Source organism: Chiloscyllium plagiosum, unplaced genomic scaffold (assembly GCF_037043375.1).
Source record: "Chiloscyllium plagiosum isolate Xiang-an unplaced genomic scaffold, Cpla_swu_hap1 HiC_scaffold_31, whole genome shotgun sequence".
Taxonomy (NCBI): domain Eukaryota; kingdom Metazoa; phylum Chordata; class Chondrichthyes; order Orectolobiformes; family Hemiscylliidae; genus Chiloscyllium; species Chiloscyllium plagiosum.
In genome coordinates, this window is record NW_028270169.1 from 36730780 (window position 1) to 36754726 (window position 23947).

At 40.3% G+C, this 23947-nt stretch overlaps 1 protein-coding gene across 1 annotated transcript in view; it reads right to left on the reverse strand.

Annotated features, from left to right (window-relative positions):
• Positions 1-20768, reverse strand: part of LOC122564089 (sodium/glucose cotransporter 2) — a 62551-nt gene extending 41783 nt beyond the window's left edge. Inside the window, exons 1-3 of the mRNA XM_043718624.2 lie at positions 20633-20768; positions 814-885; positions 163-267 (exon numbers count right to left, since the gene is read on the reverse strand). Coding sequence (XP_043574559.1) covers positions 163-267; positions 814-885; positions 20633-20755 — 300 coding nt within the window. The 5' untranslated portion in view covers positions 20756-20768. The remainder of the gene's footprint in view (positions 1-162; positions 268-813; positions 886-20632) is intronic.
• Positions 20769-23947: the final 3179 nt, after the last annotated feature.

A 23947-nucleotide genomic window follows, 5' to 3' on the forward strand; every position in this document is an offset into this window, starting at 1 on the left:
AAATTAATAAAAAGAACACTGCCCTTTAACAGGAGGAAAATAATCTTTGCGTGTCAAACTGCAGTGATGATATAGTCCATTGTGGGGACATATTTAGAATCTCAAAGACGCAATGATCGGAATTCATAAAATGCAACAAAGTGATTAATTCACTGCACTTACATTCCACTCAAAGCCACCAACGGCCAAGCCATTTGCTGCCCCTGTACCTGCCAATCCGACAAAGTGTCCACTTCCAATGTTACTGGCAAACAGTGAGGCTCCAACCTGGAGGGGAAAGAGAGAAAGAGAAAGACTCTTAAGTTTCTTTCAAATCAAAACCACCTCATACTGCAGGATTGGAGTCTTGGTTAGAAAAAAGAGTTTAAGGATTCCAATGGGTATCAAAGAAAGTTAGCATTGTGACCTTTCAGTTCAGAAAGCTGGATGCAATCAACTCCCATGTAAATGAGGCATAGTTGAATGTTGTAGATATCTGAAACCTGTTGAGTTGATTTGGGGATAAACACCTAATGTGGTAATTTCTCTACCTTTCAATAGCCTTGGAAGTTACTGCTGTTTCCAGTCTTAGAGCCAGAAAGTTTAATTCTTAATGGGTTTACAGACTTATTAATCAATCATGTGTGTTTTCACTTATATATCTGCAGCTTGCCAACTAAACTAATTGTTTCTAATTTCTAATGTCCAATACTGGCCTAGTTGTAGATTAAAATTGATTTCAATTTCCTTAATTTCAGGTTTATGGTAATTATATGGTTTTCTATAATTTAAGACGATGTTGCTAACAAAATAAATAAAATAAACATTACTCACTGTGTACCATCGCATGTTCCTCCCGGCTAAGAAATATCCACCAACGGTTGCCCGATTGGTTCTACACATAGACTAAAAAAAACAAAATATACACATAGCAGATCATAATCATTCCAAGTCGTCTTTGATACATAACATTCCTTCCTTCCTTCTAGTTTGGACTGAAAAATTAGAAGTTAACAGGAGGCAGCTTTGGCATTAATACTAACCCTGTGGAGAGACCATGTTGAGTTAGGTAAGGAAGACGGTAAACCTTGTAACATACTGATGTTCCACTCCATTCTATTCCAGTTCACATGCACTGCCACCAAATGTATTCACCAAGAATAAAGCCAGAAGAGGGCAGAGTGTTACAGACTAAAGGATTAATTGTACCTTTGCTCTAAGAACTGTGACTGAGCAATGGGAGCTATGTTGTACTAAGATCAGCACCCTGGAGCCTGAGCTTGTAAGGCTGTAGCAGCATGTAGTTTCTCATCAGTAGTTTCTGAATGCAGGCCCAAGACTCTGTGAAATCAAATCATTTCGAAAAGCCTTTTGGCTTGAGCCCATTAATCTGGAATCTGTAGGGAACAAAATTTGCTGATTGGATCTACCAAATAAAATTGCAATAACTTGCCAATTGCTTTGCTGACATGTGTTGCTTATGTCATAAGTCGACCCCTGGAAACATTGGCGGAAGAGAGGAGGGAAATAAAGAAATAAAATTAAAGGATGTGGTGACTTTTACTGTTCCTGGCAGTACTCTGCCAACCTTGTGAACTTGGTTGCAAGTTATAGAGTCATAGAGATGTACAGCATGGAAACAGACCCTTCGTCCAACTCGTCCAAGTTGCAGAAATTAACAGAATTCCCAGGCTATCTCCTGCCTGTGACGCCTATGCACTGTTAGGAACATAAAGCTTTCTGGCTGATAGATTATTTGGAAGCCTTGATTAGATAACCTTTTCAGAAAACAGTACCTCACCTCCCAGACATCAGGAATGACTCATGCTCATCCTTCTCCTTTGCTTCTGAATAGAAATTGCATAACTTGCATGTCCTCGTTGTCTACAGGAGTAGTGCCAGAAGATTGGAGGCTAGCAAATGTGGTTCCCTTGTTCAAGAAGGGGAGTAGGGATAACCCTAGTAACTATAGACCGGTGAGTCTCACTTCTGTTGTGGGCAAAGTCTTAGAGAGAATTGTAAGGGATAGGATTTATGAACATCTGGATAGGAATAATGTGATCAAGGATAGTCAGCATGGTTTTGTGAAGGGCAGGTCGTGCCTCACAAACCTTATTGAATTCTTTGAGAAGGTGACTAAGGAGGTGGACAAGGGGAAAGCGGTAGATGTGGTGTATATGGATTTTAGTAAGGCGTTTGATAAGGTTCTCCATGGTAGACTACTGCAAAAAATACGGAGGTATGGCATTGAGGGTGAGTTGGAGGTTTGGATTAGGAGTTGGCTGGCTGGAAGAAGACAGAGCGTAGTAGTTGATGGCAAAGGTTCATCTTGGAGTGCCGTCACTAGTGGTGTTCCGCAAGGATCTGCTTTGGGACCATTGCTGTTTGTCATTTTTATAAATGACCTGGAGGAGGGGTTAGAAGGTTGGGTGAGCAAGTTTGCGGATGATACGAAAGTCGGTGGAGTTGTAGACAGTGAGGAAGGATATGGCAGGTTACAGCGGGATATAGATAAGCTGCAGAACTGGGCAGAAAGGTGGCAAATGGAGTTCAATGTAGCTAAGTGTGAGGTGATTCACTTTGGTAAGAGTAATAAAAAGATGGGGTACTGGGCTAACGGTCGGATACTTGGTAGTGCGGATGAGCAGAGGGATCTTGGTGTCCATGTACACAGATCTTTGAAAGTTGCCACCCAGGTAAATAGTGCGGTGAAGAAGGCATATGGCGTACTGGCTTTTATTGGTAGAGGAATTGAGTTCCGGAGTACTGAGGTCATGTTGCAGTTGTATAAGACTCTGGTGCGGCCGCATCTGGAGTATTGTGTGCAGTTTTGGTCGCCATATTATAGGAAGGATGTGGAGGCACTGGAACGGGTGCAGAGGAGGTTTACCAGGATGTTGCCTGGTATGGTAGAAAGATCGTATGAGGAAAGGCTGAGGCACTTGGGGTTGTTTTCATTGGAAAAAAGAAGGTTTAGGGGTGACTTGATAGAGGTGTACAAGATGATTAGGGGTTTAGATAGGGTCGACAGTGAGAATCTTTTTCCACGTATGGAGTCAGCTATTACAAGGGGGCATAGCTTTAAATTAAGGGGGCGTAGGTATAGGACAGATGTTAGGGGTAGGTTCTTTACTCAGCGAGTCGTGAGTTCATGGAATGCCCTGCCAGTAGCAGTGGTGGACTCTCCCTCATTATGGGCATTTAAGCGGGCATTGGATAGGCATATGGAGGATAGTGGGCTAGTGTAGGTTAGGTGGGCTTGGATCGGCGCAACATCGAGGGCCGAAGGGCCTGTACTGCGCTGTATTCTTCTATGTTCTATGTTCTATCTCCTGTAACTCTGCTACAGCAGTGTTGTCAAATGAATTAGCTGCCATCCAATTCTGCCCTATTGCATTTCCAATCCTCCATGTTTAAACAAAAGATCATAATATGCCACTAACATGGCATATATGTGCAAATGTGCTAATTTTATTGATCGATAAAATGGTGAAATGAAATTGCTTAAATTGTCTCTGAGGCATTTTCTTCTGAAATTGGTGGTGCAGATTTAAGCCAGTCTGCAATTTCTGTACTGTGCGAAAGAGCAAAGTGGCCTCCAAAATCTCCCAGAAAATGTTCCTATTAGTTCAGCAGCAAACACCACTGCCTCATTAAACAGAATTAACTTAATATTCTTTACTGAGGAGATGGATATTGGACAAGAATTAATTCCTTTAAGTAACTGAATATAAGATAAATGATATTATTTTGAATAAATAGAAGGTTCCATAAATTGATTAGACAAGAAAACAAATTGCAAAGACTCAGTAATTATTCAGCTTAAAATGCTGAGGCAGAGGATAGGAAAATTAGTGAGCCATTTGAATTTATATTTCAGATCTATTTTGAGTGCAGACATGTGTTGGAGCTCTATAGTAGCAATGTAGCACCCATTTTTTTAAAAAAACAGTTAATCTAGATCATCATATGCCAGTGAGCTTGATATCTGGAGTAGGGAAATGCTTTAACCCCTTTAACCGAGATGAAATTGTCATTGAAATAAACATATTTAAAGTGTCCAGTGTAGATTTCAAGACAGATCATTGTACCTCACAAAATGACAGAATTCTTTGCTCATGTGACGTTGTAAATGGGACATGCAATATATATAGAGAGAGTACCTGAAACTTTGAAAGACTATTAACAACATGTCATATGAAATATTACAGTATCAAATCATAGGGATGATAGCAAACTGGATTAAAATAGCTCGAAGGGAGATAACAGAATCAGAGTTAACGGCAGTTTATCGGCTTGGTTCAGAAGTTGGTTTCCCCCAACAATTTCCTGTTATGGAGCCACTTCTGTTCACAAAATATGTTAATGGTTTAAATGGGTACTCAGCAGGTGTTGAAAGTTGCAGATGATATCAAAATAGGAGGCACAATTAGTATTTCGGAAGAGAAAAGGAAGCTGTAAGGGATATTGATAAGGTATAGAAGAGTAGGACAGGTCTGAAGTGTGTGAGATATGATTCATTAGCAGTAGAACTTCTTAATTAGAATTGCTTTGTTATTTCAAGGGATATGGATATCACTGTTAAAGCCAGTATTTGTCATCTTCCCTCATTGGCCATGAGCTGAGGACTCTGAGAGGGCAGTTAAGAGTCAGCAACATTGCTGTGTAGAGTCACATGAAGACCAGACCATGAGGACAGCAGACTTGCTTTCTTGAAGGACATTATGGGTTATTAGAATCAATTGATCAATAATCTATAACCATTGCCTTCTAATTCATCAAATAAATTTAAATCCCAACTGTAATGGGATTTGACCTATATCCCTGCCCAATGTCATTACCACCACATCACCATTTAGGACTATAGGCTCACAGGAAATTAAAACAGCACCATAAGAAGCACTTTAGATCTTTTCACAAGAATTATAAAAGCCAGGAGATAATAATGATCCTATATAAAATACTAATATGACCTCAGGTAGAATATTGTGTACATTATATGACTCCATACTAGAGGCAGAGAGAGTCTTAGAGAGGGCACAATATAGATTCACATTGTTTGTTGCAAAGAAATACATAGGAGAGGAAAAGCTTGAGTCTCTGTTTTAATGTAATACAAAAAAAGCACAACTTTTAACCCTTTTGTTTGATAGATCAAGACATCTGAAAAATAGCAATGAGGACATGATCTCCATTTTAAATGTGGGCAGCCTTCAGTTAATTTAAGACCAACATACTGATGAAAAGCAAATTCCAGATCAAAGCCAATATCACAATCATTTGAGGATTAGCATCTAACTGAGGCCAGTTTAGGACCACCCTCCAAGTTAGTGTCATTTACGTTGAGACAGTTTTTTTCCATTCAAATTCCATCCGAGTGTTAATTTAAAATGCCTAACACTTTGAAAATTCTGTTCTGTGCAGGAGTTCCTACATGTTTTCATCCTTCTCCACCGCTAATGACAACCTCCTGATAATGTTAAGGCATTCTGGAAGAAGGACCAAAAAAAAGACAAACATTTCCATTTACTTCCTCCTTAACAGCCCCCACAGATCACATCGCAGCAGGTTTCCTTTCAAAATGAAGATCTGTTCCAGTCAGTAAACTAACAGAGTAAACAAGAGCTTTGATGCAATGTTCTTTAATTTTTAGCTTATTCTGACAATTGTGTTAAATTACTATGTAATTAAAATTCCTCAGTAATTTTCCCTTGTAATTATTTGGACGGCCTTTGACTCTTTGCTCTGTAAACTTTTACAGGGTCAGATGGAGTATTCTGAAATGTAGTTTATAAGGGCAATGACCTTACTCTTAAATTAACTATATCCCTCTTCATTCAGTAAGAAACTTGACTGTTCATCCTTGCATTGCATTACAAGATTATTGTTAACCCTTTCAGTGTATACAAGATCAGGGAAACTATTGGAGAAATCAGTTTTCTTCCCTTTTGAAATAAACTCTGATATTAAGGTAATACGGGGTGTAGGTTTGCTCGCTGAGCTGTAGGTTTGATATCCAGACGTTTCATTACCTGGCTCGGTAACATCATCAGTGGTGACCTCCAAGTGAAGCGAAGCTGTTGTCTCCTGCTTTCTATTTATATCTTTCTCCTGGATGGGGTTCCTGGGGTTTGTGGTGATGTCATTTCCTGCTCATTTTCTGGGGGGTTGATAGATGGTATCTAGATCTATGCGTTTGTTTATGGCGTTGTGGTTGGAGTGCCAGGCCTCTAGGAATTCTCTGGCATGTCTTTGCTTAGCCTGACCTAGGATAGATGTGTTGTCCCAGTCGAAATGGTGGTTTTTTTCATCCGTGTGTAGGGCTACGAGGGAGAGAGGGCGTGTCTTTTTGTGGCTAGCTGGTGTTCATGTATCCTGGTGGCTAACTTTCTTCCTGTTTGTCCTATGTAGTCTTTGTGGCAGTCCTTGCATGGAATTTTGTAGATGACGTTGGTTTTGTCCATGGGTTGTACTGGGTCTTTTAAGTTTATTAGTTTTTATTTGAGAGTGTTGGTGGGTTTGTGTGCTACTAGGATTCTGAGGGGTCTTAGTAGTCTGGCTGTCGTTTCTGAAACTTCTTTGATGTATGGTAAGGTGGTTAGGGTTTCTGGCTGTGTTTGGTCTGCTTGTCGTGGTTTGTTCTTGAGGAATCTGCGCACTGTATTGTTTGAGTATCCGTTCTTCTTGAATACATTGTATTGGTGGTTCTCCTCTGTTTTCTGAAGCTCATCTGTGCTGCAGTGTGTGGTGGCTTGTTGGAATAGTGTTCTGATACAGCTTCGTTTGTGTGTGTTGGGATGGTTGCTGGTGTAGTTAAGTATTTGGTCAGTGTTTGTCGGTTTTCTGTATACCCAGATTTGTAGTTCTCCGTTGTCCTTTCTTTCGACTGTGACGTCCAGGAATGCGGGTTTGTTGTCGGTTTCTTCCTCTTTGGTGAACTTTATGCCTGTGAGGATGTTGTTGATGATGTTAAATGTCTCTTCTATCTTGTTTTGTTTTGTGATGACAAATGTGTCATCTACGTAGCGGACCCAGATTTTTGGTTTGATGGTTGGTAGGGCTGTTTGTTCTAGTCTTTGCATTACCGCTTCTGCTATGAATCCTGATAGCGGAGATCCCATGGGTGTGCCGTTGGTTTGTTTGCAGACTATGTGGTTGAAAGTGAAGTGGGTGGTGAGGCACAGGTCCACTAGCTTCATGATGTTTTCTTTGGTAATGTGATTGATGGTGGTTGGTGTGTGTGTGATGGTCTCTTCTAAAAGTGTGGTAAGTGTTTCCTTTGCCAGGTCAATGTTGATGGAGGTGAATAGTGCTGTTACGTCGAATGAGATCATTGCTTCGTCTTCCTCTATTTTGGTGTTTTTGATGATTTTTAGGAATTCCTGGGTGGAGTGGATGGAGTGCTGTGACTCTTCTACTAGGTATTTCAGTCTTGCGTGTAGTTCTTTGGCCAGTCTGTAAGTTGGTGTTCCGGGTAGTGAGACTATGGATCTGAGGGGGGCTCCTGGTTTTTGGTAGTCCGTAGAATCATGAGCTACAAACCTTCACAAACTTTGCATTAAGGTAATATATTCATGTACATATTAGGAGAGTATTGTGTTAAATATGTTTTTTTTAATATTATTGCAGGGTAACTTTTAATGTATTATGCTTTAAATGTAAATACACAGATTCATGCCAGTTTTTAACCTAGACTGATGGTTCATGTTTAATGAAGACAGTATTATATTGCTGAATGTACCACCTGCTTTGTTCAGGAGTCAAGGTGGACCATTTTTCAGGGTTTACACTGCAATTTAGGCTGATATGAAATATAAATCTTAAATTTGTAAAACTGCAATTGTAGCTGCAACCTGAAGTGTAGGCAGAAACTTTCTTACATCACCTCCTCCAGTTCTCTTTTCTATTTTGGATGTGTCAACAGTGGTCAATTACAAATGCATTGGCCAGTCTATGGTAGCTCACCCAAGTAGCCATTCTTCATGGCACAGACTAGACCATGAGGGTCAGATTTTCATCACTGAGATGGATAGCTTGTTTCAGGGAAATGTACCAACTTGACACATTCCCTTTAATTAAGTGACACTATTAGAAGAAGTTTTCACTCTAGGGACGTAGAGAGAGTGGGGATAGAGTTAGGCCACTTGATCTGAAAGCAGATTTTGAGTGGCCATGGAGCAGGCCAGTGACAAGGCAGAGTGATTAGAGGCACACTTCAGTTCATCTCATTTCAATCCATTTGCAAAAAAAAGGCTTTTGCATCTTTTAGCTTTCATCTTTCACAACCCCTCATACCCTTAGCGTGAACCTCATACTCCCTATGTTACTTCTACACCAACCATCTCATGTCCATGCCTCCATGACAACTCCAAAGCTGCTCAATTAGTTTCCACAATGGGCAGATCTCAGGGCCATGCGATTCAGAAAGAAATTCTAATGTAGCTTCTTACTCATACACACTTGATTCTAAAAAGAATTCACATACATAAAACCCGTCTGAAGTTTTCAGATCCCTTTAAGGTTTCAATCTGCTAAAGAAAAAGCAAACTTCTAATCAATAACCACTTCAAAGACAGTTTTTGTAACCCCTTCAAACTGTCAATAAAATGTAAGTTCCCTGACTGAGAGAAGTGCTTCTGTAGCTTTTGAAATTCAATCAAGAATGCTTAATGACCTCTGTTGGAAGAACAGCCCTTGGGAATAATCAACAATGAACGCAATTGAAATTGTAGGAACAATTGATAATAGCTTTTTTTCCAACTAACACAGGTGGGCTGTCAATGAAAAGGGTTGTTTTAAAATCTTACACAGTTCTGGCTTTGGTTTTCATGCTTAAAGTGCTTGACTCTTACAAATCCCTTCCAGATCATGGTCTTTTTCTGCTCTCCACAAGCATTTACATCGACTCCATCAACTTGTGACTTTCTCCCTGAGAGTTAAGGGTCTTGGAACAACAAAGTTTGAGTTTGGCACTGATTTAGAATCATATACAGCCATACAGTACAGAAACGGACACTTTGGTCCAACTCATCCATGCCAATCAGGTTTCCCAAACTAAACTTGTCGCGTTTGCTTGCATTATGGCCATGTCCCCTAAACCTTTTCTATTCATGTACCTGTCCAAATGCCTTTTAAATGTTCTAATTGTACCAGCATCTACTACTTTGTCTGGTAATTAATTCCACACCTGAACCATCCTCTGAGTGAAAAAGTTGCCCCTTGGTCCCTTCGTAATCTTTCACCTCTCACCTTAAAACTATGCCCTCTAGTTTTGAATTCCTCGACCGTAGTGAAAAGACCTTTGCTATTCACTTTATCTATTCCCCTCATAATTTTATAGACCTCTATAAAGTTACTCTTTAACCTCCTACTCTCCAGTGAAAAAATTCCCAGCTTATCCATCCTTTCCTAATAACTAAAACCCTCCAGTCATGGTAACATCCTGGTAATTCTTTTTCCACACCATTTCTAATTCAATTGTATCCTTCCTATAGCAGGGAGACCAGAATTATATGCAGAAATTCAAAGTGGCCTCACCAATATCTTGTACAGTTGCATTATGACATCACAACTCCTATACTTAATGCTCTGACCAGTGAAGACAAGCATGCCAAATGCCTTCTTCACCACCCTGGCTACCTGTGACACCACTTTCAAGGAGCTATGTGTCTGCACCCACAGATGTCTCTGTTCAACAACATTCTCCAAGGCCTTAGGGTCAGCTATGTAATTCTTGCCCTGATTTGTCTTATCAAATTGCAACACCTCGCATTTATCTAAATTAAACATGATCTGCCACTCCTCAGCCCATTGGCCTAGCTTTCAAGATCCCGCTGTACTCCTAGATAACCTCCTTCACTGTCCAGTATACCACCAATTTTGGTGTCATTTGCAAATTTACTAACCATGCTTCCTATTGTCTCACCAAATCATTTATTTAAATGACAAACAATAGTGGATACAGCATTAATCCTTGTGGAACACCACTTCCAGTCCAAAAAACAACCCTCTACCAAAACCCTCCATCTCTCCCACATCAAGCCAATTTTGCATCCAATTGATCAGCTCTCCTTGGATCCCAAGTGATCTAACTTTACTAATCAGTTTATCATGTGGAACCTTGTCGAAGGCCATGCTAAAGTCCATGTAGACAACATCTAACACTCTGCCCTTATCTATCTTCTTGGTCACATCCTCAAAAACCTCAATCAAGTTTGAGTGATGTGATTTCCCATGCACAAAGCCATGCTGACTATCCCTAATCAGTCCTTGCCTCTCCAAATGCCTGTAGATCCTGTCTATTTCAAGTGGTCTTGCTGAATTCAGGTTTTTCTCATATTCCATGCCAAACCACTTTTCCCTACAGGCAACAATGGGATTCTTGCAGCTGGAGGCAAGACATCCATTCTGGGGCATGTTTGTGATGTTTAAAAACCTCAGGAGTCTTCCTGAGTCTAAGGTTTGGTGGGATATTCAACTGCGCGGAAACCCCCATTTATTTTCTTTCAATATATCACTAGCTACATGCTTCCTAATTGTTTATTGTGTGTTTCAATGTTGTTAGGAGATATGCCTTTGAGAAGGAATTATTCTGTCATGTTTCTTTTGAAAGCAAGTGTGGTCCAATTGCAGGCTCAGGCGACTGTCTATGTGGAGTTTATACATTCTCCCTGTATCTGTGTATGTTTCCTCTGGGTGCTCTGGTTTTCTCCCACAATCCAAAGATGTGCAGGTTAGGTGAATTGGCCATGCTAAATTGCCCACGGTGTTCAGGGATGTCGGTTAGATGCATTAGTTAGGGGTAAATGAAGAGTAATAAGTTTGGGGGATGGTCTGGATGGGTTACTCTTCAGAGGGTCAATGTGCACTTGTTGGGCTGAAGGGCCTGTTTCCACACTGTAGGAATTCTATGATCTAAACTTGGAACCGAGTTGTCTGCTCTGAGCCCAGCTAGCTTTGTTTTCTTTTTAACTTAGAACAATAGAAGCAGCATGAAGGGTTTGGTCAAGCTCCCACAGAACCAGGATTTTAGTTTAATTTTCAGTAGTTGGTGGGGTTTGAAAGCTGCTATACATACATCTCAAAAAATATTTGAGTTCTCTCTCTCTCTCTCTCTCAAAGTTCTGTCTTGATGTTCTTTCCTCCTGGACCGGAGAATTGCAGGTGAGGCAATCTATTTTACTGAATTTGCCTCCGTCAAGGGTGTGTTTATGCGATGTTACTATTTTAGAACAGCTAATCAAGCAGCGTTTGACCAAGTATGAGATCAAGGAACTCCAATAAAACTAGAGTCAATGGGTGTTGGGGTACAAACTATAAGGTCATAAGTTGTAGGAGTAGAAGTAGGTGATTCAGCCCATTGAGTTTGCTCCACCATTTAATAAGATAATAACTGATCTGATACTGTTCAACTTCATTTTCCTGTCTTTACCACAGAACCATTGATTCCCTTACTGATCAAAAATTTCTTCATCTCAGTATTGAATATATTTAATGATCAAGCCTCAACAGCCCTCTGAAATAAAGATTTGCACAGATTCATTGCCCTCCATCTGTCTTAAATGGGCAACCCTTTAATATGAGATGATGCTCTCTGGTCCTAGACTTTCCCACAAAGGGTGACAACTTCTAACATGTCCAGTCCCCTAAGAATCTTATATGTTTTGATAAGGTTCCCTCTCATTCTTCTAAACGCCAGTGAGGATAGGCCCAGCCAACTCAAACTCTTTTCATAAGACAGTCCTTCCAAAATTGAGATCAGTCTAGTGAGCCTTCTTTGGACTGGCTCCATTGAGGCCCCAGCACTGATCCATGTGACACATCACTAGTTGCTTGTTGCCATCCTGAACATGCTTCCTTATCCAAATTCTGTCTTCTATTAGTTAAAATCAATCTTCTATCCGTGTTTATATACAATTCTAATACTGTGAACACTTCTCTTATTAAGTAGTCATAACTTTCTGGAACTCCAGTAAATGTTATATCCACTGCTTTTCCTTTGTTTACCTACTAGTTGTGTCCTCAAAGAATTCCAGGAAATTTTTCAAATGTGATTTCCCTTTTGTGAAGCCTCTGCTTGATCATATTAATGTATTTCTAAATGCTCTGCTATTACATCCTTTTTAATAGACTCTTAACTTGTTTCCGATGACAGACATTAAGCTAACTGGCTCATACGTACCTTTTATTTGTCTTATCTTTATAGATAAAAGTATTATCTTGGCAGCTTTCCATTCCTCTGGAACTTTTCAGAATCTGAGGATTTTGAAAGATTGCTAGCAGGTCCAAGGGACTTCATTGCCTTTTATCTTATTGGTTTATCTCACACTTTTTCTCTAATGTTAGTCATTATATTTATTTCCTCTCCTCCTTTTGCCCTTTTTAAATGTGATTTTGGAATACTATTAGTATCTTCTACTGTGAAGACTGATGCAAAGTATTAATTAACTTCCTCTGTCATTTCCTAACGCCCCATTATTATTTCCCATGCCTCATTCTCTAAGGGGCCGATGTTCACTTTAGCCTCTCTCTTCCTTCCTTTTTATTAAAAGGAGCTCTTGTTGTATGTCTTGATATTACTTACAAGCTACCCTCAAGGTTTGTATTCTTTTTTTACTTGTCTTCTACTGGTTTATGATTAATCTTTGTTATATTGTATGGTTTTTCTTTCAATTTGGTGCTGTTCTTAACTTCCCTGGTTAACCATAGCTGACCTGTCCCTTACTTACTGGGATATCTTTGCTCTGAGCCAGGAATATTTTCTTAAATGTCTACTATTGTGGTTTTACTGCTAATCTCCTTTCCTAACCCACTTCAGCTGGCACTAAATTTATTCCTTTGTAATTATCTTTATTTACATTTAGAACAGTTGCTTCTCACTCAAATTCCTCATACTCAAGTGCATGCTAAACTCTACCATGTTCTGGTTACTGTTCCTTCGGGAATCTTTTCCTCTGACATCAATTATTAAACTTGCATCATTATGTATCACCAGATTCAGAATAGTCTGATCCCTGATTGATTCCACAACATAATGTTCTAAGAAACTGTCCTGAATACATACTATGAATTCTTCTTCATGCTACCTCTACCTATCTTACTATTCCAATCTACATGAAGATTACAATCAGCTATGAATAATTTACTGCCTTTGTTACATGCCTTCATTATCTCTATTTATTCTCTGTTCCAACATACAGCTATTTTTGACGGTACTTTAGGCTACTCTTATCAGTGTCTTCTTCTCCTTTTTATTTTTATCGCCATCTGTGGTGAATCTACATCTTCATTTCCTTGACCATAATTTACTATCATATTTGTTCTATCCCATACTAATAATGCCACCCACCACTCTTTCCTTCCTGCTTGTCCTTTCAAAAGGTCACATAACCCTGATTATTCAGTTTCCAGGTTTGATCTCCTTATAACCCTGTCTCTATAATGGCTGTAAGATTATACTCATTAACTAGTCTGGTTAATTTATTTACTTTGTTCTGAATACTACACATATTCAAGTGAAGAGCTATTAATTTTGTCTTTGTACCATTTTCCCCCTTGATGTTATTTACTGCTGTGTTTCTTTATTTGTTATTATGTTCCTTCCTAGCCCTCCCTGGGTATCATTATCCAAATAACTGCCCTGTAAAGATGCCACATCTTTTTGCTTCATAAGGCTATATTTCCCTTCTTCAAAACCCTCCCTCTAATTAGTTTAAAGCTCTATCTACACCCTTAGTTATTTAATTTGCAAGGACACTGATACCAGCATGGATCAAGTGAAGCTCATGTCACCTGACCAGCTCCTTCTACCCCAGAACTAGTGCCGCTCCCCCATGAACTGAAAGCCATTTCACCCACATCAATCTTTAAGCATATATTTAACTCCTTGACTTTATTTACATTGTGCAAGTTTGCCTGTGGCTCAGGTAGTAATTCAGAGTCTATTACCTTAGAGGTTCTGCTTTTTAATCAAACTCTTAACTATTCAGAAACTTTCAGCAGCATCTCCTTTCTAGTCCTATCAATGTCATTGGTAGCAATGTGGACAGCGACTCCTGGACCCCTCGCCTTCATTTCCAAATAAGGAGATATCCTTCACCTGGCAGGCAACACAGCCTTCAGGAATCCTGCTCAGAGAACAATATCTTCGTCCTAATTGTACATCCCCCTACCACTATTATTACATTCCTATTTCCTCTATATCAGTTGAATGGTTCCCTGTACCTGGGTGCCATAGTCGGGTTTGCTCATCCTCCCTGTAGTTTTCACTCTTGACTGCACAACCTGCAAGAACCTCATAACTGTTCAACAATTGCAGTGGCTAAGGCTCCTCAATTTTAACCCCCTAGGTCCTCAAGCCTGCTTCAGCTGCAGTCACATTCTCCCTGTCCCTGAACACGGATCAATTTTGAATTACATATTCTGGTGGCTGTGACCACCCTCTCGAGTAAAATGTTCAGTTAACCTTCCCTTCCCTAATGTGGGTCAAATTTGATCTGAAATTCCTTTTGTCACAAACGCTGACTATAGATGAACTTGCTGGGAATCACATTGGTGTTCAGTAACTTCCACATGTTGTAGAAGCAACACATCACCTGTCCCACCATCGCTATCATATATAATGTAATTTGCAAATTCAGCACTCTAAATTCTTTGTTTTATCCACTTCACTGTGATGATATTTTGTTTTCATAAACTAAAAGAAGAAAAATACTGGAAACCTAAACACAAACTGAAGACCTTACTTTTACTCTAAAGACTAAAACTTTTCAGTAATTCTTCTCACCAATCTTTCCCTGTACTCATTGTTATGCTGTGGTTTGTGGCATCTTTAAACCACTGGTCTCACTGCAAGTCAGCCTCTTGATCTATGCCTTATGCATGCCTGGCCATCTCTCATTCTAGAGAACTTACTTCTTGCAGTAAACCATAATTAAAGCATCTTTATCCCTCGTTGCACCAAACTTACATTTTGAAACAGATTTCCAAAGGTATATTCAATAAACTCTCTTGGCCTTTGTCTCGCTCTGATGAAATCTTGAGCAAACTGACCATGCATCTTACTGACCATGTAGTGATGAGCATCCCCTTCCTTATGTGGATCTGTTGAGAGACCCTTTTTAGCTACAGTGATCAACATCTCATTCAGACAAAGGGGTTCTGCTGCTTGAATTCTAGTAGACAGAATCTGCAGTCACCTCCTTTAGTTAGACTACTTTAACTTACTTAAAAGCTACTGTCCTAATCTGACATTTTTTTATAAATATATTTTATTGTAAACTAGACTTTTAAAAATTACAACAATTACAAAACAATACAATTCAAAACAATACAAAGAGAGAACACCAAATAAAATTTTAAAAACCCAAACTGCCCTCATGTACAAATGTATAAATACATAAAAATATATTAATAATACCCCAACTAACTACTTAACTAAATAAATAATATTAATAACATAGCTCAGCAAAACAAAACACTAACTCTCGAATATCGAGAGCATTACTTATCACATATTCATACATTCACAGATCCCCCTCTCTGGATATTGGACCCGTAAAGCACAATCATTATGGCTATATAAAAGCCCTTATTAGTGTGGCAGACAAATCTGTCTCCAGTATTCCAAAAAAGGCCACCATGTCTTGTAGAAATTCTCAGTTTTGTGGTGTACCATATTTGTAAGAAAATCCAAGGGGATATACTCCATAACAATCTTATGTCGACCCTACAGGCCCGGGGGATTTTCGGACACCCAAACTAACAAGATGTTCTTTCTGATGCAAGAAATGAGGATGTTGAAAAGTTTGTTCTTATGTGCATCCACAGGGAATACACTGGGAAGACCAAGAAGAAAAGAGATTGGACCCTTCTCCACCCTTACACCCAAAATCTCTTCATTGCACCTGCCATAGTGCTCCAGTATGTTTGAAGCCTACCACAGGACCAGAGACAATGGATAAGAGTGCCCGTACTAACTCTACACTTGGGGCATGTTGAAGATACCCCTGGTTTAAGTTTTGACAAACGATCCGGAGCCAAGTGGAAAATCTTCACCTGTAAAGAATGGGCTCTATTGATATTTTACTTGCGTTTTCCCAAATATTTTCCCATGCCTCTGAGGAGATCTCAATGACTAGCTTTTTCTCCCACACCCTGCAGAGTCGATCAAACTCATCTGAGGGGCTGTCTCCTAACTGATGATACAAAGTGCTGACAGAATGTGTACTCTTAGCACTGAGCACCCCCCTCTCTATGTTGGACTTGTAGGGATCAGTCAAAATGTAGTCTTTTTTTGAATAAAATCCCTAACTTGAAAAAAACTAAAGAGGTCCCTGCTAGATAGCTCATATTTCTGCTCTAATTGATTAAAATACATATTGTGTCCCTCTCAAATAAATCACGCATGCAAGACACACCCCTAGCTGCCCAATATTTGAATCCTGAATGTATCATCCCCAGTTGAAAACCAGGCATATCCACTACAGGTGTAAGAAAAGATATTTTGCCAATATTGCCTTCCCTCTGCCAAATTGCCCTCCATACTTTAACAGTATTGATAACTATTGGGTTATGGCAATATTCCTTAACTGTCCTCATTTTGTCCAAAAACAGCAAACTAGTAAGGGGGCACTTTGCCTGAGAGGTTTTGATATCTAACCATACTGAAAAAGGGTCCCCACAAGCCCAATTACTCACGTAAGATGAAAGTGAGCTTAGTTGATAATTTTTAATGTCCAGGAGATCCACTACCCTCAGTCTGTGAGGCAACTGCAGTTTAGCTAATTTAATAAGGGACTGCTTACAATGCCAAATAAAAGAACTGAACTAACTGTTCAGTCTCCTCTTATTGAAAATCAGGGCAAGTACCCATAATGGGTACAACAAATAGGGGAGAATATTCATGGGTACAACAAATAGGGGAGCTAACCGACCTAACCACAAGACCGGAAGCGCTTCCCATCTTTGAAGGTCTTGTTTGATTTTGTCGAATAATTGAACAAAATTAGCTTTAAACAACTGATCAAGGACAGGAATGATGAATATGACCACTTAAATGAGAATCGAGATTCGCAATCAAGACCTAGCACCTTTGTAAGACCACCCATAGGCATAGCCTCTGATTTTGCAAAATTCATCTTGTGCCAAACGAGCTAATGCATTGTATCAGGCCAGGCATGAAACTGCTGGATTTGACAAATTAATGAGGACATCGTCCACATACAACAAAATCTTAGGTAATATTGACCCCACTTCTGGAGCTGATATATTAGGATACCTACGAATGGCCTCCACCAACGGTTCAATCACCAACATAAAAAGCAGAGGCGAAAGGGGACAGCCCTGCTGGCTGCCCCTAAAAATGCTAAATTTGCTTGATCATATCCCATTGATGATGACTGCAGTGAGAAGGTCACTGTGGAGAACCTTTACCCATCTTATAAAGGCTTCGCCCAAGTCAAACCGTTCTACTGTATAAAAAAGGTCCAGCCACTTAACTCGATCAAATGCTTTCTCCACATCTAGAGAAACCACCAATCCCTGTATTGACTGTTGTTGACGTGCTTGAATTACATTAAGTAGTCTCCTAACATTATTGGGGGATCTGTGGCCCTTTATGAAGCCCTGGTGCTCTTTAACAATAGAAGGTAACACAGTTTCAAGCCTTAACGTAAGAGTCTTAGAGAGGATTTTAAAGTCCACATTTAAAAGTGAAATGGACCTGTAAGAAGCACAGTCTGAAGCTGTTTCACAGCCTCCTGCACCTGTTGCAGGAGGACATTGAGAAAAAACGCTTGTTCGGGGGTCACACCTAGGAACTCCAGATCCTTACAAAAGGATTCCATCTTGGCCAGCCCCTCCTCACAACTCTTAGATTGGTATAATTCAGAGTAAAATCTCTGGAATGTTGCATTAATGTTTTTGTAATTGTATGTTAGGTTCCCAGACGCTTCCCCAATTGATGTAATGGCTTGAGGGGCACTCCTTTTCCTGGCGAAAAACGCTAGGTACTTGTCTTGTTTATCACCATGCTCATATAATCTTTGTTTTGTGAAGGTAAGCTCCTTCTTTGCTGTCTGTGTGAGCACAGAATTCAATGCAGACTGCAGAACTGTAATCCTCTGTAGCTCGGCAACGAGGGCCTGTCAGAGTAAGCCTTCTCGGCTGCCTTCAAGGAGACATTGCTGCTCGCCTTCTGCCGCTTTCTACTGGTAGAGTAGGAGATAACTAACCCCTGGCATAGGCTTTGGCAGTTTCCCAAAGGACTTTCGGGCTACTAACTGAGCCTGAGTTAATGTCTAGGAACGCTCTAAATTCCTTAGAGAAGTACTCCACAAACTTGTTATCCTTAAGAATAAAGGGATGCATTCGCCAGCGCCTCAGGCCTGCTATAGCATTCTTAATCTTAACCAGTAGGTACACTGGAGCGTGATTGGAGATGGTAATATTACCAATTGTACAAGATGCCAAAAGTCCAGGGTTATCATGGGGGTCAGAAAAAAAATCAACCCTGGTGTGACATCTGTATGGATTGGAAAAAATACATAAAATCCCTGCCTATAGGGTGGAGATGCCTCCAGATGTCCACCAACCCTAACTCCACACACAGATCTACTAATTGTTTAGTTTCTACAGAGGGTATCGGGCGGCCTTTGGGCAACCTGTCTACTGTGGGATCCATGAGACAGTTAAAATCTCCCTCTATAATGATATGCTGGGACTCGAGACTGATCAATTTAGAGTATTTTGCATCAGTATTTACTGTAGAAAAGGACATGGAAGAAATAGAACAGAGGGTAATAGATGGTGACATCTTGAAAGATGTCCATATTACAGAAGAGGAAGTGCTGAATGTCTTGAAATGCATGGAAGTGGATAAATCCCCGGGACCTGATCAGGTGTACCTTAGAACTCTGTGGGAAGCTAGGGAAGTGATTGCTGGGCCTCTTACTGAGATATTTACGTCATTGATAGTCACAAGTGAGGTGCCGGAAGACTGGAGGTTGACTAACGTGGTGCCACTGTTTTAGAAAGGTGATAAGTTGTTGTGGTTCTGATCGCCGAGCTGGGAATTTGTGTTGCAGACGTTTCGTCCCCTGTCTAGGTGACATCCTCAGTGCTTGGGAGCCTCCTGTGAAGCGCTTCTGTGATCTTTCCTCTGGCATTTGTAGTGGTTTGAATCTGTCGCTTCCGGTTGTCGGTTCCAGCTGTCCGCTGCAGTGGTCGGTATATTGATAAGGACAAACCTGGGATCTATAGACCAGTGAGCCTGACGTCGGTGGAGGGCTAGTTGTTGGAGGGATTCCTGAGGGACAGGATATATATGTATTTGGAAAGGCATGGGCTGATTAGGGCTAGTCAACATGACTTTATGCGTGAGAAATCATGTCTCGCAAACTTGATTGAGTTTTTTGAAGAAGTAACAGAGGATTAATGAGGGCAGAGTGTTAGATGTTATCTATATGGACTTCAGTAAGGCGTTTGACAAAGTTCCCCAAGGAGGTTAGATCTCATGGAATACAGGAAGAACTAGCCATTTGGATACAAAACTGGTTCAAAGGCAGAAGACAGAGAGTGTTGGTGAAGGGTTGTTTTTCAGACTGGAGGCCTGTGACCAGTGGAGTGCCACAAGGATCGGTGCTGGGTTCACTACTTTTCATCATTTATATAAATGATTTGGATGTGAGCATAGAAGTATAGTTAGTAAGTTTGCAGATGTCACCAAATTTGGACGTGTAGTGGACAGCGTAGAAGGTTACCTCAGATTACAACGGGATCTTGGTCAGATGGGCCAAAGGGCTGAGAAGTGGCAGATGGAGTTTAATTTAGACAAAAGTGAGGTGCTGCATTTTGGGAAAGCAAATCTCAGCAGGACTTATACACTTACTGGTAAGGTCCTAGGGAATGTTGCTGAACAAAGAGACCTTGGAGTTTAGGTTCATAGCTCCTTGAAAGTGGAGTTGCAGGTAGATAGGATAGTGAAGAAGGTGTTTCGTATGCCAACCTTCATTAGTCAAAATATTGAGTACAGGAGTTGGGAGGTCAAGTTGTGGCTGTACAGGACAATGGTTCAGCCACTGTGGAATATTGCGTGCAATTCTGGTCTCCTTCCTATCGGAAAGATGTTGTGAAACTTGAAAGGGTTCAGAAAAGATCTACATGGATGTTGCCAGGGTTGGAGGATTTGAGCTATAGGGAGAGGCTGAACAGGCTGGGGCTGTTTTCCCTGCAGCGTCGGGGGCTGAGGGATGACTTTCTGGAGGTTTATAAAATCATGAGGGGCATGGATAGGATAAATAGGCAAAGTCTTTTCCCTGGGGTGGGGGAGTCCAGAACTAGATAGCATAGGTTTAGGGTGAGAGGGGAAAGATATAAAAGAGACCTAAGGGGCAACATTTCCATGCAGAGTGTGGTATGTGTATGGAATGACCTGCCAGAGGAAGTGGTGGACACTAGTACAATTGCAACATTTAAAAGGCATCTGGATGGGTATATGAATAGGAAGGGTTTAGAGGGATATGGGCCAGTTCAAACTAGATTGGGTTGGGATGGACAAGTTGGGCAGAAGGGTCTGTTTCCATGCTGTACATCTCTATGACTCTATGATTCTAAGAGCAGGACCCAAACAGAGTGAGGGAAAAAAAACACTTACCCATAGTCCGACACCAATCACCAAAACAAAGTACAGGACAATCACAGAAATATCTGCAGCATTGTTGATGGCCACGGTTTGTACGGGAGATGCAGTAGATGTCGGAATCGCAGATGTCTTCATATCAGCTTGGTCAGCAGAGAGGGAAAGTAACAAGTGTGAAAGAGGCTACGACAACATCTGACAGGATGAGGGACTAGTGTATTAATACAGGACTGGTAAGTAATGATTGAACCAATCGTATTTAATAGGTTACTGAGTGCTGACAGTCTCCCTTTTCAGTGCGAAGCTCCTCAGGAGACTTTCCAATTATTATTTTTCCAGTGCATTCTATAAAATAGATCAGGACGAAGGAACAGGGTACTGTTGCTAAGTTTGCAGGTGACACAAAAGTAGGTGAATGGACAAGTAGCATTGAGGAAGCAGAGAGGCTGAAGAAGGACAGGCTAGGAGAGTGGGTAAAGGTGTGGCAGAAGGAATACAATGTTGGAAAGTGTGAGGTTATGCACTTTGGTGAGAAGAATAAAGGCATAGGCTATTTTCTAAATGGGGAAAGACTTTGGAAATCTGAAGCACAAAGGAACTTGGGAGTCCTAGTTCCAGATTCTCTTCAGGTTAATATGCAGGTTCAGTTGGCAGTTAGGAAGGCAAATGCATTGTTAGGATTCATTTCAAGAGGGCTAGAATACAAGAACTGAAATCTACTGCTGAGGTGCACGTGCCTTTGGAACATTGTGAGCAGTTCTGTGCCCTGTAAATAAGGAAGGATGTGCTGGCATTGGAATGGGCCCAGAGCAGGTTTACAAGAATGATCCCGGGGATGAAGGGTTTATCATGTGAGGAATGGTTGAAGACTCTGGATCTGTCTTCATTGGAGTTTAGAAGGATGGTGTGGGGACAAAATCTGTTTGAAACGTATTGGATGCTGAGAAGCCTGGGTAGAGTGGACTAGGAAAAGATGTTTCTACCAGTAAAAGAGAGAAGGAACTGAGGGCACAGGCTCAGAGTGAAGAAATAACCCTTTACAACTGAAAGGAGGAGGAATTCCTTCACTTTAAAAATGGTGAATCTGAGGAACTCATTGCCGTAGAAGTATGTGGAGGTCAGGTCATTGTAGGCGTTTAAGACAGAGATAGATAGGCTCTTGATTGGTAAGTAGATTACAAGTTACAGAGAGAAAGTAGGAGAATGGGGTTAGAAATGTATCAGCCATGAAAGAATGGCAGAGCAGACTCGTTAGGCCGAGTGGCCTAATTCTACTTCTATGTCTTATGGTCTTAATTGATAAATACAGCACATTGTGGTATTAAGATACACAGATCACAAATTAGTTTACGTAATTGCTGACTTAATTTATGTCACTCCAAATGATATTGGGATAATAGCTATGTAAAATGACTAAGTCAGAGTCAATTCTTGCTAGCAGGAACTTGTACTAACATGTTGGCCTTTTTCAGTCGATAATACCTAGCAAATAATTTTCTCTGAGTATTGGAAAATCTAATCTCTAAAGCAGAAGATCTCTTAAGCAATAATCAACAATGTTCTACAAGATCTTCAGAATGTGGTGGCCTAAGAAGTGCAGTCACCCATGTTAAGAAGTAAGGATTGTGTGTCAACTATAGATCACTTTGAGTGAGAAACTTGTGTTTTAAAGCTCTGCTCAAGGACTTTGGTGCAACAAACAGCCCTGTAGCACTGAGGCAGTGGTGCATTGTCAGATGTGTTATCTTTCAGTTGAAATGTTAAAGAAAGGCTCTACCTGTCCTCTCAGATGGATTATTTTCAAACAGGAGTAGAGGAGTTACTCTTGTGTCCTAAAAAATATTGATCCCTCAAGCAACATTACAAAATCGGATCATTTGGTTGTTAACACAGTTCTATGGGAGTTTGTTATATGCAAAATAACAAACTCCGCCACATTTCCTAAACCTGGAAGATGTTTCATTGGCTGTAAAGTACTTTGGAACAACCGGTGGTGGTGGAAATGCTATATAAATGCAAATCATTCTCATTTTAAAAAGGAAATAGTTTATATTAATGTATGACTTAGGAGCATGAATAGACCAGTCACCCCTTGAGTCTACCCTGCCATTCAACAAGGTCATGGCTAATCTGTAACCTCACATCCACATTTCACTTACCCCTGATAACTTTTCAACTCCTTGCTCGACAAGAATCTACATATCTCGGCTTTAAAAAATATTCAAGGACTGATTTACCACCTTTTTGGGGAAAGTTTCAGAGTCTCATGATTCTCTGAGGGAAAATAATTTGTCTCATCTTGGTTTTAAATGGGAGATTTTTAAATGTGACCTCTAATTATAGATTCTCTCATAAGAAGGAACATCGTCTCATCTAACCTGAAAAAGCCCTTCAGGAACTTATATCTTTTGATCAAATCACTCTTTACTCTTCTAAACTCTAGAAGGCAGAAGGCTAGCCTGAATAAATTTTGCTCATAAGACAATATATCAATTTCAGGCATTTCTGTAGAAAATCTTCTCTATCTCCAACATGTGATGTGAACCTGCTGGTGTTGGACTGGGGTGGATAAAGTTAAAAATCACACAACACCAGGCTATTGTCCAAAAAAAGGTTTATTTGGAAGTACGCACTTTTGGAACACTGCTCCTTCGTCAGGTAGCTAGTCTAGTTAAACCAGTTGGACTATAACCTGGTGCTATGTGATTTTTAACTATCTCCAACACATTTACATCCTTCCTAATAAGGTGACAAGTTCTATGCACGAGTCTCATCAGTGCCCTTTATAACTGAAGCATAAACTTCCTACTTTTGTATTCAATTCCCCTTGTGAGAAATATTAACATTTCCTAATTGCAAGCTTCACTACTAAATCCTACCTTTCCTACTTACTGGCTGTACTTGCATACTAACCTTTATATTCATGCATAGGAATACCCAGATACCTCTGTAATTCAGAGGCGTGCTATTTCTCACCATTTAGATAAAGTTTCCTTTCTTTGAAATCGAGAATCTCACATCTTATACCCTTTTTGCCAATCTTGACTCACTCACTTAACATAGAAACAGAGGACAAAGTTAAAGAATGAAAAGTCTTTCTTTTAAGATGGCCTCTCAGAAGCCCATTATTAAATTAGAAAATTATTATACTCAGTGTGGAAACTGACCCTTCAGTCCAACTTATCAATGTACCCATGTTCCTAAACTAAACTTGTCCTACCTGCCTGCATTTGGTCTATATCCTGACAATACTTTCATATTCACAAACTTATCCAAATGTCTTTTAAATGTTGTAACTGTACCTGCATTCACTATTTCCTCTGGCAGGTC